This window comes from Danio rerio, chromosome 16 (assembly GCF_052040795.2).
Source record: "Danio rerio strain M-AB ecotype USA chromosome 16, GRCz13ab, whole genome shotgun sequence".
Classification (NCBI taxonomy): Eukaryota; Metazoa; Chordata; class Actinopteri; order Cypriniformes; family Danionidae; genus Danio; species Danio rerio.
In genome coordinates, this window is record NC_141036.1 from 48,169,116 (window position 1) to 48,185,722 (window position 16,607).

Consider the following 16,607-nt stretch of genomic DNA (forward strand, 5'->3'; position numbering starts at 1 on the left):
ACGTTACTACAAACACATGTTAAAATGCGGCTGTCAATCAATTGGGTGGGCGGGGAAACAGCACTCCTACATCACGTTGCAGTTGGCCTCAAAATGAGAGGGATTTGGATTCTATATTAGGGTCAGGAAATTTCAAAAAAGATACTTATTGTGTTTATATCACCTCAATATAACCGTAGACACATTATACTTACACACAGTTCCGTTCAAACAGCTTACAAAAGATAATGTTCGTCATAAGGTGCCCTTTAAATTAAGGCACAATAAACTGAATAATTTGTACTTTTTGTACTATTTTGACAGTAATTTTGTACTAATTTGTACTATTTTTTTTTAATTTGATTCCCATCATGATAAATTTCACTAAAACATTCATACAAGCTATCATGACAGCCCTAAGTGAAAACCATATCTAAATCCTAACACTCCATGTTCTCTGTCGGTGGCAGACTTTTTGCTCAAGCGAGATGCCAAATGCCCATGGTGCGAACACAGAGGGCCCTAATTGAGAGCTTGTTGATAGGCTGGTGGCGCTGTCCCAGTTTTACATTCAATCTGAAAAAAGGATAAAAGGTCTTGCTTCTCTGATTCAGCAAATAATCTTGCTGGAGTCTCGTCGACATTGCATATGAACTCGATGACCCGCAAGTTTTGCATTTTAGGTCACGCTCATGGAACACAATGAATGCTGATTAGGGGGGTAATTAATTTTGAGCCACAAACCGGAGAAGGGGGCCACAGTCTCAGACAGTAATTCTCCCGGTAATGGAGTCTCGGTCGTCAGATTCGCCGGAGCCCTTCCTTTAACATTCAATCTTTAAAGCACAAAACAGCCCCTCCTCTCCAGCTACTCTTCATGCAGAACCATGAGACCTGTTACCATGGAAACGTCCTCAGAGATAGTGCGGCGGCACAAACATGAAATGCTCAAATGCCTCCGTCAAGCACGTTTCCAACTGAAATGATGGTGCTTGGTATACAAGGCAAGTATCCTTTATGTTCCATCAAGAACGCGAAAAAAGCGCCAACTGTTTCTGGCAGCCCAGGAGCACCAGCCATCTGCACATCACACACAGCCTGTCAGTGTTTGCTGTTTTAATTCAAAGTCTTTACATTTGGAACTTCCACGGGGAGTCGATCGCTTAGAAACACAGAAGACATTCAAGAACAAGCTGCACATTTAGTCAACGGCTTGTAGGGTTGATCAGAAACTGGAGATGCTCCGTGTGTCAAATGCATTCAATCTATGCAAATTTTCAGGGAATCAACCCCACAACCTTCAAGGAATGAATCATTATCATCACATAAGCACCACAATATGTGTGGGCTTTGCCAGTACTCTTATTCCTCTTGTGCAGTGGCTCAGTCGATGAGCGGAGACCCTCTTTTTTTTATTCACACATCTCTGCATCCGCCACCATGGTTACGGAGGTGAAGGATGAAGACTGATGGAGGAACACACAAGCAAAACGACGGACATCGATGGAGAGAGAAGAAAAGAACCAGGGTGGGAAAATGAAGACTCGAAGGAAGAGGAAACCTGATAAAAAAAATGGGAGGGGAAAATGGGTTGAAAAGAGGGAGACGATGAGTGAGAAATGAAGTGACAGATTTGCCCGGGCGGCTGCAGAGTGACCTCATTGTCTCATGGGCGATTGAAGAGCCGCTGCAGATCAAGGAATTTAATGTTCATTATCAAACGTATGAGCCACTGGTCAACCAATATGGGTTTGATATGATTTGATAATACTCCTAAAAAAAATTAAAAGCTACAAAAAATAAATAAATAAATAAAATAAAAATTCTTGTTCCCAAAAAGTACCTTATTGAAAAGTTCTTAAAAGAAGAATAGACGATAATCGTGTTCGTGGTGTACCGCGGTGTGAAAAAGTCAAGGTTTAAAAACAGTCAAGATTTTCTGCTGTACAGTTCCTAAGGTTTTCTTACGGACATTTTTTTAGGACATCAGTACCTCCAGCAGAAACGATCTCCAAAGATGCCCTTTTAAATTGTAAAAAATAAATAAATAAACAAAAATTCTGTGTTTTTGAAACAAATAAAAAAGTCAATAATTAATTTGAATTCTAGCCTGACAGGTTTACTGCTCCAAAATACTTTAATTAAATATTTCCCAAAATAAAATATATTGTTTTTAATGGGGAAAAGGGTTTTGTTTTTTACCCAGACATTTAAAAAGAATATATTTTAGAGCAGTAATAACAATATGGTGAAACATTGATATTTATATCCAAGGTTATTATACCGTCAGAATCTTATATCGACCCATAGTGTGAAGAGCAAATTAATCATATAATGAACCATTTTGTAGAATGAAAAGCTTCTGTAGATGTTCATCATAGAATGACTGACGCAAATAAAGAACATTCATTCATTCTACTTCGGCTTAGTCCTTTATTTATCAAAGGTCGCCACAGCGGAATGAACCTCCAACTATTCCAGCATATCTTTTACACATTGAATGCCCTTCCAGCTGCCACCCAATACTGGGAAACACTCATACACTTTGGTCAATTTAGTTAATTCAATTCACCTATAGTGCATGTGTTTGGACTGTGGGGGAAACCGGAGCACTCAGAGGAAACCCATGCCAACACGGGGAGAACATGCAAACTCCACACAGAAATGCCAACTGTCCCAGGCAGGACTAGAACCAGTGACCTTTTTGCTGTGAGGTGACAGTGCTAACCACTGAGCCACCATGCCACCAGCAAAAAAAGAACAGATTTATTTTTTTTAATTTTTTTTTTTAAATAAGCACTTTTGATTATGTTTCTGGTCTCGGTGTACATAATTATAAAACCACTGTAATTGAACAACAAAAAAAAATTTTATACTGAAATGCTTTGCCTTTACTGTACACGTCACAAACCGCTGTCCTGCAAAGTTTAGTTTTAATTCCAATCAGACATACCTGGGTCAGCTAGTAAAGGCTTTCTAGACACATCTGTGCACGTGTGTTGAGGCAAGTTGGAGCTAAAATCTGCAAAACACTAGCACTCCAGGGCCGAATTTGGGCAACCCTGATTTAATATTACAATATGGAACACCCAGTTTACATAGTTATATATTTTTTAGGGTTTTTTTAAAGTAATTTTCTTGTTAAAGATGTAAAATAAGTATTTGATGTCTCTAGAGCAGGGGTGATCAATCCGTCCCTGGAGATCTAACTTCCTGCAGATTTCAGTTGCAGCACATATCAAACACACCTGCCAGTAATGATCAAGTGCGGTTCAGGTCCAGATTAATTGCGAGAGAATTTATGAATTGAAGTAAAGCACCCGGAGGAAACCCATGCAAACACGGGGAGAACATGCAAACTCCACACAGAAATGCCAACAGACCAAGCTGAGACTCGAACTAGCGACCTTCTCGCTGAGACTTTCAATAACCACTTTTATAAATTATCTTACCAAGCACAAAACTTTGATGGGTATATATAACAAAAAAGAAAATATCCAATAAAAGTTAAAAATATTTACATCAAAGTTTATTGCTGTTTTAAGAAAGAGTAAACAGAAAAACCTCTTTTGATGACAAACCAACGGGCCTGGCTGATAATATTTCACTGTGGCCAAATATTGACTAATTAATTGTGCCATCACTAATGGAAAAACTTTTAATTAGCTCCAACATTCTTTTACCATTTATTGTAATTCATACACCCAAAAGCAGCACAAAATAAAGCCGACAGACCATGTCAAAACAAACAGGAGAATCCATCCCTTGTGCTCATCTTAATAAAATCATAAAAGAAGGCTGCAAAACCAGCCTATATTAGAGTGGAGAAGGTGTTTAATGTCTCCTGAAGTCACTGGGCGTTGAGCTACACCACAAGCATGATTTTATGACCCGGGCCTCATCTGGTATCATTACAGCATACATAAATAACAGCTGTAAATACTCCACGTGGAGCATTCAAACACAAAAGTGACTAAATCCAATCAATATATGAGAGGATGGGGGCAGCACAGTGGTTAGCAATGACACCTCACAGCAAGAAGCTCGCTGATTCGCACATTGGCATTTCTGTGTGGAGTTTGCATGTTCTCCCCGTGTTCGCTTGGGATTCCTCCGGGTGCTCCGGTTTCCCTCACAGTCCAAAGACATGCGCTAGAAGTGAATTGGATGAACTAAATTGGTCGTATGTGAATGAGTGTGTGTGTTTCCAAGTACTGGGTCGTGGCAAGAAGGGCATCAGCTGTGTAAAACATATGCCATAATAGTTGACGGTTCATTCAGCTGAGGTGACCTCTAAAATAGAGACAAAGCCAAAGGAAAATGAATGAATTAATGAGAAGAGGGTTTATATCGCCACCACATTCTCATTCCAAACAATATTAGTGGCGTTTGAGGCATGATCGATTTTGAGCCTCCCTCTAAAGATTCAAGAATCCCATTCAAAATGGATTCAGAAACGCTAGCACCCATTGTAACAAAGGAGATTTTTTTTGGTTTTTTTTCTGTTGCGCTCAACAAACAACCAAATGAACAGAAAAGGGTCTCATGACCTTAGGGTTAACTTCACACCTTTCTCCAAATTTCAGGAGGTAAAATATTGACTCTAGATAATCATGCTGACAATACAAACCTCAAATTAGTGCTTTGCAATCAGAAATAATGTGCAACTAGCTGAGAGAGGAGGTGGGCCTGATCAACTCACACTTCTCTTTTACCTATTAGGCCGACCTTTGGCCAGCACCCAAATTTTGACTATAAAGGTGAGGGTTTCTTGCTGAAACATTGGAAGCTCAGCCGTGGGATAAGCGAGCATCGCCCGGCATTCTCGGACATATCAGCTGTGTGTACCAGCAATAAACAGTTGTATTGCTTGATTAGTATGGTGTATGGACCATTATTGGTGCCTTCTCTTGTCGATTAGCACCACACTTGTCTCACTTGCATAAACACATACCATACTAAAACCTTTTTGGTATGCTGAAACATTTTACATCCTAAAATTTGGGGCATACTAAAACACCCATCAAACTCGATAGTCTGAAAAAAAAAATGACTATGGAAGTCAATAGGTGCCAGTAACCATACATTTCTCATTCTCCTTTGGCTTAGCCTCCTTAGCCAACAACTATTCTGGCATATGTTTTATGCAGTGGATGCTCTTCCAGCCACAACCCAGTACTGGGATACACATACACTACTGCCAATTTAGGGGAAACCCACACGAACATGCAAACCCCACACAGAAATGGCAACTGGCCCAGCCAGGATTCGAACCAGCAACCTTCTTGCTGTAAGGTGACTGTGCAAAACACAGAGCCACCTGCCAGCAAGCAGAATATTTTTTGAAAATCTTTTTTTGTTGCTGCATAACCATAGACCCATCAAATATGCCTAATAAACCCTGGTCACCGTCAGCTTTGAACAACTGGATCAAAGTTACCTGATGCGATGAGTCTACATGGACGTCCCTGTGTGTGCGAACGCCGTTTATGGGTGGAACTGATGTCACTGTGGGACAAAAGTCTGTCGAGAGAGTGTGAAAAGTTGGGCAAACTGAGAAACTCCTGGTTCAGTTATTTACGTGGACATCAATTTGATATGCACTGACTACACATTATAGCAGACCAGGGCTGGATCTAAAATAGCCCCTATACCTTGCCTATAAATACAACAATATTAGAGTGGCCAGCCATTTGTAGGGTCAGAAGTGTACTCTTGACAGAATTTATCACACACAAACTTTAGTGTGACGCAGCTTTAATCCCACAAAGCTCTGAAATAAGGGTACAACCATACACCCAACAGCTAAGCGAAGTTTCTTAAACTGAAGCTGCGGTCACACCAGAGTTTGAGTTTGCGAAATTCTGTCGTACGGCTCTGTGAAAAGGGGCAGGATTCAACAAGATGATTAGACATTTAAAAAGCGAGCGATTGCTCTATGTCAGTGGTTCTCAAACTTTTTTTCATCAAGTACCACCTCAGAAAAAAATTGTCTCTCCAAGTACCACCAAAATGAGCAGTATTGAAATACAGTAGCGTAGTAGGCCCAGTAAAGCAGCTACAACTCTGCAAAGTTAAAAAAACGTGGCAGATTACCTTAGAAATATAGGCTATATGTCACATATGGCATATTATATACATAATTTTTGATAAATTTTGAAATGTGTATAGTATGTACATGACATATTTCATTCCTACACAGACCACTAGAAGGAAGCCTGCGTACCACTAGTGGTACACGTACCACAGTTTGAGAACCACTGCTCTATGTTTTAAATTTCTGTCCAGAGAGGTCATGTTTTGATCCTCGATTGGTCTCACGCATTAAAGTGATGCGATTTCTCAAGTCAGAGTTCACCAAGCTTGAACTTTGCACCGAAGCAACCTGCGAAACTTGACGCATGACCTTGCGTTTCCGGTCTGACACATTTGCGTGCGTATGAATGGAAGTCTATAGGAGGAAAAGTCCAGTGTGGCCGCAGCTTAATTTCAAGAGGATGTGATATGATTGATCGCAGCTGGTCTCTCATCTATAATCATTAGTTAGCCAATCATTAATCCAAACTCACTATAAGTAGCCTGTCTGAAGCTGCGCTCACACTAGAGTTTGTGTGTGCGAAATTTTGTCGTGCGGCACTGCGAAAAGGGGTGGGAATAAACAAGATTATTAGGCATTAAAAAAGCGAGCGATTGCTCCATGTTTAAAATTTCTGTCCAGAGAGGTCATGTTTTGATCCTCGATTGGTCTCACGGAGTCAAGTGATGTGATTTTGCATGACCTTGCATTTCCAGTCTGATGCATTTGTGTGCGTATGAATGGAAGTCTATGGGAGGAAAAGCTCAGTGTGACCGCAGCTTTAAACTGCTCTTATCTTCGTTTTCTGAAGAAACCCCCATCCACCCTTTTTCTCCTTTACCAGGGGGAGCTCTCGCGAACTACCTGAACTCTTACCTCCCCTTAAATGCTCAGACCGCGGGAGCCCTGGGCTCAATTATCTCCGAGCTTAAGGTTCTCTCCCGGGACAGCATGCCAAACCTGCTATAAATATCAAGCAATATGTAAGTGCGAGCTCTTGAAAGAATACCCATAATGCTCTGTATGAAATTAAATCCACAGGATGGGGTTCAAAGCAAAATCCTATCAAAGTTTCTAAATTAATGTTTGCACACATGAAAGAAATTGAAATACTTTGTTTCATTAGTAATTAATTACTTATTTTTAATACCCACCAGAGGATCTGACCAAGACGTTTAAAGTCTAATCTGTTTAAGGGGTTCTTGAAACCGAAAAGAACAAACGGCATCCCTTCAGGTAAACTGTGCTTAAATTCACTTGTTTTTTTTTTTCGCTCCTTCAAGTAAACTGTATTAGTGGACTACTAGTGTAGGGAGTGGCGAGTGAGGGTACCCCACAGCAATCTTCTTACGAACAGTCTACCACTTTCTAGCCCTCCACATACTGGATTGTCTGGATTAGAGATCAGATTACAAGAGTTATAACTCCAGTATGATATACCCACCACATTATTTGATAAAGTGCATTTGAATTGAACTGTAAACAAAAAAAAAAAAAAATCACCTAATGAACCACTCGAGGACTGAAAAGCTTCTGAAAATAGCTGCATACAATAACCATCACAGTTATATGAACTCTTAAGACGACTTCATGGTCTTAGCATGTTGGAGTTACACTCTTAAGGCATTCCATTCACACTAAAAATGCTAAAGAAACTGCACATCAACACAATCTTCTGTCATCAATATTTAAAGCTCTGAAAGTGACTTCAACATAATTAAATACACTCACCGGCCACTTTATTAGGTACACCTGTCCAACTGCTTGTGATTGGCAGATTAAAAAAATTTGCGTTAACATAGCAGCAACTCAATGCATTTAGGCATGTAGACATGGTCAAGACGATCTGCAGCAGTTCAAGCAGAGCATCAGAATAGGGAACAAAGGTGATTTAAGAGACTTTGAACGCAGCATGGTTGTTGGTGACAGACAGGCTGCTTTGAGTACTTGAGAAACTGCTGATCTATTTTCATGCACAACCATCTCTAGAGTTTAGTTTATGATCCGTCAGTAGAGAATGGTCAGACTGGTTCCAGCTGATAAAGACAACAGAAACTCTTATTACAACCAAGGTATGCAGAAGAGCATCTTTGAAGGCAAAACACATCGAACCTTGAGGCAGATGGGCTACAACAGCACACTGGGTGCCACTCCTGTCTAAGGCTAAGGACAGGAAACTACAATTCGCACAGGCTCTGGTTGAGGAGTCTCGATTTCTGCTGCGACAATCAGATGGTAGGGTCAGAATTAGGCTTCAACAACATGAAAGCATGGGTCCATCCTGCCTTGCATCAACGGTTCTGGCTAGTGGTGGTGTAATGGTGTGGGGGATGTTTTCTTGGCACACTTTAGCCCCGTTAGTACCAATCGAGCATCGTGTCAACACTACAGCATACCTGAGCATTGTTGTTGATCATGTCAAACACTGACCACAGTGTACCCATCTTCTGATGGCTACTTCTAGCAGGATAATAGGCCATGTCATAAAGCGCCAATATTCACAGACTGGTTTCTTGAACATAACAATGAGTTCACTGTACTCAAATGGCCTCCACAGTCACTAAACCTCAATTCAATAGAGCACCTTTGGGATGTGGTGGAACGGGAGGATTCGCATCATGGATGTGCAGCCGACGAATCCGCAGCAACTGCTTGATGCCATCATATCAATATGCACCAAAATCTCTGAGGAATATTTCCAGTACCTTGTTGAATCTATCCCATGAAGAATTAAGGCAGTTCTGAAGGCCAAAGGGGTCCAACACAGTACTAGTAAGCATACCTAATAAAGTGGCCAGTGAGTGTACATCATTATAGTAGTCTTTAAATTAACTTTTTAAAGTTTACATGCATTAAAACAGGTCGAACACTCCAGACTCTTTAAAACCGAAACAGAAAGCAGTCTTTATATACAAAAAAAAAAAACAAGAACCCACTTTATTAAGACAGTGTTTAGGTCTCAGTATCAATGTGCCGGATTTTAAAAATGAAAAGAGAAAGCTACAAACGTCCAAGAACAGCGATAGCTGAGTCTACACAAACTTTATTTTCTTAAAAATACATTACCATAAAATAAAAAGCAATAAAAGTTATATATGGGGGGGGGTCAGGGGATCAGGGTTTAACCCAATTTTCCTGTGATGTACAGCCTGGAAAGTTTTGGAAGAGGAAATATATATATATGTGTGTGTGTGTGTGTGTGTGTGTGTGTGTGTGTGTGTGTGTGTGTGTGTGTGTGTAGTAGTGTAGCAGGGCGGGCCGTGTTGAAGCGAGGGCTTGGTTCACCTGAGGAGGAGGAGGACAAAAGCCTCCACACAGCAGTAATGCAGCAGTCACATGGGCGCACACACAAAAAGGAAACAAGAGAGAACAGCCAAAAACGGGAAGAGAGAAGGAGAGAAGAGAGGTAGTAAAGTGAGAGAGGTAGAGCGAGGCGGGGCAGCTACTCTGTCAGCACCTAAGGGGAAGGCCAGCTACACCTAAAACAAGCAAGGTTCCTCCATCACTTCAGCGTGATACCATATAGACCTCCGTCAGCAGAACTACACAGAGGCGTGTTTGTGTACGTGTTCCAACATCTGCACAGCATCTGAAGCAAACAAGGGTTAATGCATGTGTGGGTACATCTCTAAATAACAGAACACAGCAGTTGTAGGGGCGTGTGTGAGTTGCGATCTCCACTTTAAAGCGAGTCTGCTTCACACACCGTGCACTGATTGAATAGGATTGCACCGGTGAGGTAGATTATCAGCTAGATGAGGATGTAAATAGTTAGAGGAAGCTCAATGAAGCCACCGGCTGAAATGGATACCGCACCATGAACCCGTACGATAGCGGATGCCGCAGGACTCCAGGTCAGCACAGAAAACGTCTCGCAGCTACAGTGCGAGTTCAATCTGGGAGCGTTTAGCTTTTACGCGGATTAGCACACAATATACATATATGATTCCATCGGTCACATTACAGGGAGGACGCTGGAGCCTGCGAACCGCTTTTCAAACAAACACTGGGGACAGAGAAGGAAGAGAGGCCAGTGCTATTACTAGACAAGAGACGGAGGACTGACTCTTGACTTTGTGCCCTGAGCGTGTGAATGTTTACGGAGAATGCTCAGCTCAGTCGGACAGAGAGAATGAGAATGAGAGAGAGGCTTTAGAGATGACCCACCCATCAGCAAGGCAAATCTACAGAAGGCGACGACAGCAGGTCTGCGGGGATCCCGGATTAATCTGGATTTCAGTGTGCGTGTGTATCTGCGAGTGGATGTGAACGCGTGTGTGGGGATGGTGGGGAGGGGGGCAATAGTTTAGTTTTCAGCAGCACGAGTAGCGGGCACAGATGGAGGGGGTCCCACTGGGCCGGGAGGCATCCCATCAGGCTGTGCGGTTGGAGGAGGAGGACCTGGGTCTACAAGGACAAAATGACAGCATTAAAAAAAAAACAATAACATTAAACATTAAATAAAATGTGAAGTGCTGCAGAACAAGAGGCTAACGTGTACTTACACATGCCGTTTGGTGGCCCAGGGTGTCGAGGTCCCATCATTGGTGCTATTCCACCCTGTGGGGGAGGTCCAGACATCATTCGGCCTGGCATAGGCTGACCTGGTCCAACCATTGGTCCTGTTTGAAGAAACACAAGATGCTTGATGAGAGATGTATATTAAACTCTGTATAATCAGTTGTTTATATGTTTGAGTCTTGTTTATAATTTCGGGTTATATTTTTGTTGGGTTTTAGGCCTATAACATCTGGCAAATAGACTTCAAATGAAAACGTAGATCCGTGCGCGCCAAAACAATCGACCCGAGATCATCTGAATGAGGTGGTCTCGGCTCGATTGAAACAAACTCTGAAGCGGATTGATTGTAGTCAAAAAGCAATACGATCCAAGCACAGTTATATCACAGTGTTTTATGGATATGCAATAGACATACGGCTATATGAAGAGAGAATTATGAGTAGGCGGGAGGTCCAGACATCCAAAGTCTCCCGGAAGTTCTGGGAGTCTCCTGCAATTGTGCAGAGACTCCCGGATGCCCACAAACAAGTGATTATCTCCCGAAAATTTCGCGTCTCCCTCCTGGTTCTCAAATACGTTGCGCACCCTTCTCACCCCTCCCCACCGCATCCCTCCTCGCTCTTCAGACACGTCACGTGCACCCTGTCAAGCACTACCAAACCACCACCCCACGTGACAGCTGAGCGGGACTCTGCAAAATAAACCGTGAAACTCTGACCAATGTGAGGAGAGTTTACTCACACATTACTTGTTTTAGCAACAATTTTAATCCCTGTTTCGGAACAAATGAATAGATTCACAGGTGTGAAAGCACCATTACTCATTTGGCACAGGTTCCGAAAATTTTCTAGTTGATTGTCAATTTGCCACATTGCCTAGTTTTAAAGTGACTTCTGGGAAAGCAGTTGATTTATACACGGGACATTAGACCTCAAAATGATCCTGCAATTTTGCTGATGCTGCATTTTTAAAGGGACAGTTCAACCAAAGAACTTAACCTTGCCCTCAAACGATACAAAACTTTTACCAACATCATCTTTTTTCTATTTAACACAAGTGATGCTATTCTAAAAAATACTGGAAACAAGTAACCATTAACAGCCATAGCTTGGTGAAAATACTACGGAAGTGACTACAGGTTCCCAACATTCTTCAAAATATCTTTTTGATGTTCAACCGAAGAAAGAATCTCGAACAGATTTGAAACAGGGTAAGTAAACTATGACAGAATTTTCATGTTTGGGTGAACTATCCCTTTTTATTTTATAAATAAGTGTCCACATGCTCATGTGACAGAACTGGTCTTAAGAAAAATGTCAAATTCCCATGCCCAAGTTCCAATAAAAGTAATTACTAAACATATAGCGATCTTGTAAAATAAAAAGTCATTAATTTCAAATAGTGTCAAATAATTTGCAGGGCAATCCTGACCTGATTAGGAATTTCGCTACAAATGAGACGTTTTGTTCACGATGGAACCCAATAAACTTCAAACACATCAACCCGAAGCTCACAGTGATAGCTGACCTGTCTGAGGGGTGTGATGTGGACCCATGGGGTGGTGCATTGGTGGAAATCCAGGGCCGGGGTGTCCAGGATGTCCTGGATGTCCAGGGTGCATGCCTGGAGGTGGTCCATGTGGAGGAGGACCATGATGTCCTCCAGCGTTCTGCTGCACCGCTGCCTGTTGCTCCATCTGCTGACGGGCCTTCATCTCAGCATACTTCAGCTGCTCCATGTGGAACGCCTGTCGCTCGGTCAAAAGCTGCTGCCTCTGGAGCTCCAGCTAAAGAGAGGGACAAAAAAAAAAAAAAATACAACTGATAAATCAAAGCATAAATTAAATAGCACACGAGGGGAAGTTTAAATTCACACAACCCACACAAGCACAACATTTTATTTTGTTTTTCAATTCAATCATTAGATTGGAATGGCTGAACTTATCTTGCAATCACTCTAATCTGATCTGTTTGCTAGGACCGTGTTGTCAACATCTGCTATATCTACAGTGTCTAGTTTGTGAGACATCAAATATGGCATTTTTAAAATACTGATTTATTTTAACATGCGAACATATTAACAAGAGAACAACAGAACATCTATATGCAGCGTTTCCAACACAAAAAACAGAATATACTAGATAAAAAGAATAAAATAAATAGTCCTGTCCTAGATATTTTTGCACTTAAATGACAAATTTAGATTACAAAACGAAAACACTGACTGAATCCTTTTTAAAAACTAGCATATGCTGTTTGTCCATGTTTTTTTCTTCCGTCAAACACAAATGTTAGGCCAGGGGTGGCCAACACTGTTCCTGGAGAGCCACCTTCCTGCAGATTTCAGTTGTAACCCATATCAAACACACCTGAACTAATTAATTAGGACCTGAACACCACATGATAATTACAGGCAGGTGTGTTTAATATGGTTTGCAACTGAAATCTGCAGCAAGGTGGCTCTCCAGGAACAGGGTTGGCCACACCTGTATTAGGCTATATGCACCCCAGAAAATATGCATTTAGTTAATGCTCCACTGTTATTCTTATAGCACAAACCCCCTGTCAACATTTTTAATAGAAGTCATTAGTTTAAAGATTATGTCATAATGACTTATTTCCTCCGCGCACACATGACCTGTGAGTGAGACGCAGTGTGTGTGAACCTTAGGACTCATATGTTGACTTTTTTTAAAGTAAATTAACTGATACCATAAAAAAAACAACTTTCTAGCCATTTGATAATAGGCATGGAGATGGATGGACAGATGGATGGATAGACGGACGGATAGATTGATGGACGGACGGATAAATGGATAGACAGCGATTTTATATATATATATATATATATATATATATATATATATATATATATATATATATATATATATATATATATATATATATATATATATATATATATATTGCGATCATGATTTTCAAAAGTAATATGTTTATTATTACCTTGTTGATAGAAGTCGACTTGCAATTCATAAAATCAGATTAGCACAATTTCAGCTAAAAAAAATCTAATTTAATGTTCTGATGAAGAAAAAGACTACATTTTGGATGACCTGCACTCAAAAATAATTTGTTTTGCTTGTTTAAACTACTTATGTAAAATGAGCTGAAACAACACAATCGAGTTAAGACAACTTAATTGTTTCACTTTTTTAGACTTGCCTATTTGTGAGGTGTAGATGTGACCAGTTTTTGACCAGTTTTATATCAACATTATTTTTGACTAGTTTTATTTTTTCATACATTTAATTTTTATCTTTTGCATAAGTCTAAGTATAAAGTGCTTTGAAAATTAAAGATTTAAGGGCACTATTACATTATTATTATTATTGTTGTTGTTGTTGTTGTTGTTGTTTAATCCACTTAAATTTGTAAAAGATAATTAAATTACCTTAATCGATTTGTGTTGGAACAACATGAAGAAACAAGAACCCAGCATTTTTTACAGTGTGAAGGTCAGTAAATAAACAACAAATGTTCCTTTTTAAACTATAAAAGAATGCAAATAACTCATTTTTTTAAATGCCACTAAATTCAAATCTATTTAGTGCTTCCTTACTAAACTGCGAGTAGAAACAGCCTTTGCAATACTCAGGATGAATTTATGAACTCAGGAAATAAATTACCACTGGGCAGGTCTATATAAAGACACATCCTTCATGCACTATTTACATCAGCTAAAATGGGTTACTATCTTCAGCTACATTTGCTGAAGCATATGCAGAGCTGGTCAAGACTCTTGAGAAGAGCTCCTCTGGTGTGTAGAAACAAGACTACAGCATACAACAAAACAGGAATTTGAACTTTAAGTGACGTCGATCATCACTAAAAGAAAGGCCTTTAAATGTATATTTTCTCTTGCTCTGCTTATTTTAAAAAGCACACTATTGAAAGATGCTAGCTGTACAAATAATGAATTAAAGAGACTAATAGTGATTCAACCATAATGTGTAGTTATTACACAAGTGTTTTTTTTGAAGCAGAATTGGAAAGAGGGGTGAATTTATCTATAAAAAACGTTAAAGAAAAAAATTCTTACAGCTTCCTTTTCACGGTCCATAATGGTCTCCAGCTCTTCAAAGTGTCTGAGTTTGAGCTCCAGCTTCTTCATCTGAGTCTCCACTAGCAGAGCAACAAGAGATTTGATCTTCCTCTCTTCCACTGCAGCCAGGTGCTGAGAAAGAAAAGAAAAGACAGCACATGAAATCAACTTAGCCGCCAGAGTGATTAAAAACTGGAGACAGCTGCACAAAGCAGTCGGTGTCACCAGAGGAAGTTCAAGAACTGCTAAACATTGCAGTCTGAATGCTTTACCTTTGCCTTGGTGGCGGCAGAGGCCAGAGCGGCGGCTGCAGCGGTGGCGATGTTGCCCTCTCCAATATCCAACTCCAGCTTTTTCTTTCCTTCCTCCTGCTCCTCCTCATCCTCCTTCCCTTCCTCTGTGGTCTCCATGGCCTCCTCTTTTTCTTTCTCTGAAAGTAAATGACCATATGGGTTTGTTAGAAACATTTTAGAATAAACTTAAGGACTTAAAATATGTATTTTTTTTACCAGTACACTATCATTTTTCCAATACACAATCATCTTTCCAATACACTATCGTTTCAATACCTAACCACCTGAAGGACTAAAAAGAGAACGGGACTAAATGCTATGAATAAATACACTTGGGTCCTCAAACTCTGATACAACTCATAGCCTTGTCCTTCAAAAATATCAAAGTTTGCTAGTTTTAAGATGCATTTCTGTCAATCCAAAGCACAACTCTAGTTAAAGCAGCAATAGGAGATCTTAGAAAATGCTAATATTAGCCTGATAGCCCTAAAAGTAGAGGTGTAAACCTACACTGATCTCACGCTTCAGTTCGGTTACAATTATCATGCCATCAATTCGGTTCAATTCGATATCTTGGTGTATTGACATTGCTTTCCATACACAGTTTTATATTGAGGGTGGGGCTTTAACAAGCTGCTTGTATAAACACACACACACACACACACACACACAAAGCATCACGCTCTCATTCACACACAATCACTTCCGTTCAAATTACACCAGAGTCACCGACCGCTCCCACGCTTAACTCGGAAATTTATTAGAAACTGGTCGGGTAGACCTCTATCCAGAAGTATCGCTGTAACAGCCGAGAGGAGAGGAAAAGTCCACCAGCAGGTCAAATAGGCCACAGTGAGTGAGTGAAAGATGGAGTTTACTTTCATTCTTTCAATAGCAGTGAAATAGGAGCTTCTGCATGTGTCAGTGGCAGACTGTCCAGCAAACACACACAGTGAAATTGTGCAGTTTCGGAGTTAAGTAGTTGGAGCGTTGTAAATACTTGCGCTCCCCTCCCTCGCCATAGTAAGCTACAGCGACATGGCGTATATGAGATAAATGATGTCAGTACATAATAACCGGTTATGATTATTACTAAACCGATACAAATTGTCCCATATCTGCATCGCGGTGCACTGAAGAAAGAATTAGCTTTGACACCCCAACCTAAAAAGTCTATACCCAATCTTATAAATTGCTATCCAAAGCAATTTATTTACGCTTCAAATTCACTTAACAACAGACACGGATTCGCCCCAGGTGCAGGGCTTCTGTCTGCCCGGTGACTTTAGCTTCATTGCTAAATTGATTTTTTTGAGATAGTAGCTGTGATTAATGTGCTTTAGGAGGGCTGAAACACAGCGTAGATTTGTTCAGCACAGAGTCCACTAGATCCTTTCAGAGGTGCATACAGCTCTGTGAGTTCATCCACTCCTCCAAAAAATGCTCCTGAATGATGGAGGCACTCTGCAGTACTTCAGACTGAGCCAAGCCCAGTTTGATGAACTGTTGTCTGTAAGAAAATTTCACCAACAGCCGGCACTACCTCATAATCGCGTCCCTACAAGAGCAAACTCCTGATTGGTTAACGCGAAACAATGTCCGCTGAAGTTTAGATTTTCCAGCTAGAACGATTTTCACATCAAACACAAAAAATGCTCGTGCCTCTTCCATCGCAC

At 40.6% G+C, this 16,607-nt stretch overlaps 1 protein-coding gene and 1 long non-coding RNA gene across 4 annotated transcripts in view; one reads left to right on the forward strand and one right to left on the reverse strand.

Moving 5' to 3' along the window:
* LOC147840401 (uncharacterized) overlaps positions 1-16,607 on the forward strand; it is a 615,523-nt gene that overhangs the window by 176,589 nt on the left and 422,327 nt on the right. The window lies entirely within an intron of this gene.
* Positions 9,083-16,607, reverse strand: part of smarcc1a (SWI/SNF related BAF chromatin remodeling complex subunit C1a) — a 34,325-nt gene continuing 26,800 nt past the window's right edge. For 2 of the 3 annotated variants that reach the window (XM_087287688.1, XM_087287687.1), the window contains exons 24-28: positions 14,911-15,068; positions 14,636-14,770; positions 12,104-12,362; positions 10,561-10,677; positions 9,083-10,462 (exon numbers count right to left, since the gene is read on the reverse strand). In XM_087287688.1, coding sequence (XP_087143814.1) covers positions 10,362-10,462; positions 10,561-10,677; positions 12,104-12,362; positions 14,636-14,770; positions 14,911-15,068 — 770 coding nt within the window. In that variant the 3' untranslated portion in view covers positions 9,083-10,361. Of the gene's footprint in view, positions 10,463-10,560; positions 10,678-12,103; positions 12,363-13,845; positions 14,077-14,125; positions 14,771-14,910; positions 15,069-16,607 lie in introns of those variants that run through there. The other variant, XR_015511909.1, reaches the window with a different exon arrangement.